The sequence below is a fragment of the Corvus brachyrhynchos genome, unplaced genomic scaffold (assembly GCF_000691975.1).
Source record: "Corvus brachyrhynchos isolate BGI_N302 unplaced genomic scaffold, ASM69197v1 scaffold19, whole genome shotgun sequence".
Classification (NCBI taxonomy): Eukaryota; Metazoa; Chordata; class Aves; order Passeriformes; family Corvidae; genus Corvus; species Corvus brachyrhynchos.
The window spans coordinates 3,311,106-3,313,029 of NW_008246061.1; the positions used below are offsets into that span (position 1 = coordinate 3,311,106).

At 47.7% G+C, this 1,924-nt stretch overlaps 1 protein-coding gene across 5 annotated transcripts in view; it reads right to left on the reverse strand.

The window, feature by feature from the left end:
- AIFM3 (apoptosis inducing factor, mitochondria associated 3) overlaps positions 1–1,924 on the reverse strand; it is a 45,671-nt gene that overhangs the window by 17,310 nt on the left and 26,437 nt on the right. For all 5 annotated transcript variants that reach the window (XR_001865948.1, XM_017746519.1, XM_008642940.2 and 2 more), the window contains exon 7: positions 1,373–1,485. Coding sequence is in view for 4 of the 5 variants with exons in the window: in XM_017746519.1 (XP_017602008.1) it covers positions 1,373–1,485 (113 nt within the window). In the remaining variant the exon portion in view is untranslated. The remainder of the gene's footprint in view (positions 1–1,372; positions 1,486–1,924) is intronic.

Consider the following 1,924-nt stretch of genomic DNA (forward strand, 5'->3'; position numbering starts at 1 on the left):
AGCTCTGCTGCTTACAGAGTTAGCACTCCTTCTCCAGTGGCTTGTACAGGTTCAGTCCAACTCACAATAGGATTAAGGAAAATTCCATTTTTTTTCCTACCATCTTTCCAAAAATTCTGCCTTCCCTTCCATGGGCTTTGTGCACCTTCCAAAAGCAACTACAGCCACAGGTGTTTAGTGGAGGATTTAACAAACCATGTACAACAACTCCGGCATATGAAATGTTCTTAGTATTTAACAGAGAGAAGAAGAGCCAGTCTAAGACTCATACATGGGGATAAGTGTTTGGAAGAGCTGTCTGGCTGGGACAGGGACTCTCAGATTCTCCAAGCTCCCCAGCACAACCCCTGTGATGCTTGGATGCAGGTACCAGGCAGCTGCACCTCACCCCAGGCAGGACTTGCAGAAGCACAGAAATGGCCTGAATGCTTCCAAACAGCCATGTGCATGTTTGCCTGTCTTTGAAAATCCCTTTCTTGGGTGCTGGAAGCAGAATTAGATACTGTGACTGTAGAGTACCAGTCCCCATGGATAAGCATTCCTGACACGAGGATGAACACATAGTTCACCTTATGTTATCTCCAAGCTCCAAGGTCAAATGCTGCTGTCCAACTTGAGCTGCTGTCTGACATCAAGGAAGGTTCAGGAATCAGCAGCAAAAAATCTGATTAAAGATCATCCTGTGTCTATAAACTGGAATGCAAAATGGGATGTGTGTCAGAAAAAGTGACCTTTGCACAAACATCAAGTTATCAAGTTGTGATGACAGCTGAGAATCATCATAATTATGGCACAGAGCATCCCTGGGCAGCAAGAAACAGGCACTAATAAAAAACCTGGTAGACAACACCATTTTTTACATGCCCCATTTCATTGCCTTAAAGATTTTGATCCAGAAACACATTAAGAAGATCCATCCAGGTACAAGCTGGCTAAGACAGCTACCGTTAGATCTGTGAAGAATCATTATATGAATCATGGAATGGTTTGGGTTGGAAGGGACTAAAGGCTTATCTCATTCCAATTTGCTGGGACACCTTCCACTGTCCCAGGTTGCTCCAAGCCCCATCCAACCTGGCCTTGGACACTGCCAGGGATCCAGGGGCAGCCACAGCTTCTCTGGGCACCCTGTGCCAGAGCCTCCCCACCCAGACAAGGAAGAATGCCCTTTTTCTACCGGAGTACTCTTAATTCAGAGTTTGAACAAGTCCTTTTTTTATATTTCATATTTCAGTCACAAGGAGGAAAAAAGAAAGAGACAGGATGACTAAGTAAACAGAACCTTGCTGCAGCAATGAATAATAGCAGGGGAAGGTCCTAGAGAAAATTTTAAAACTGGGGAGGAATGTGGCATACCCAGAGTGATACAAACCTTACTGAGCTTTGGTCTATCATAGGGCAAGTGTCTGTCCATGGTGCACATCACAATCCGGTCAGAGAAACCTTCCTGGCGCAAGGTCTCTGCACAGACCAGCCCAGCTGCCCCTAAGGGAGAAGGACACCAGTGACAGCCATGTGTATGTGGCCTTGGGAGGTTTGTGCCCTTCTCTACTAAACCCACTGGGGCCGAGACCAAAATCACTATCTCCACCAGCCCTGGCCCCGCTTCACAGCCTTTCTGTTGGGGTTTTAGGAGCTCTCCTGGTTTGGTTTTTTTTTCTGTTAAAGGAATTTTCCCCATACTGTTGCTAGGGGGACAAATTGCTGGGTACTTCCGAAAAACAAAAGAGGTGGCTATGGGGGTGGGGTGCATCTGGCTACTCTTTTGTTTCACCTGGGTGTGCGGACAGTCGGTCCCCTGGGCATTTGGACAGAGAGAGAGGCTGTTTTCTTCGGCTGCTTTTCCTTCTGCTGGAGAAGCCCTGGGATCCCAAAGCCCGCCTTCCCCGCCCCACTGGGAGCCAGGCTGTGGCCACCCTGCCCT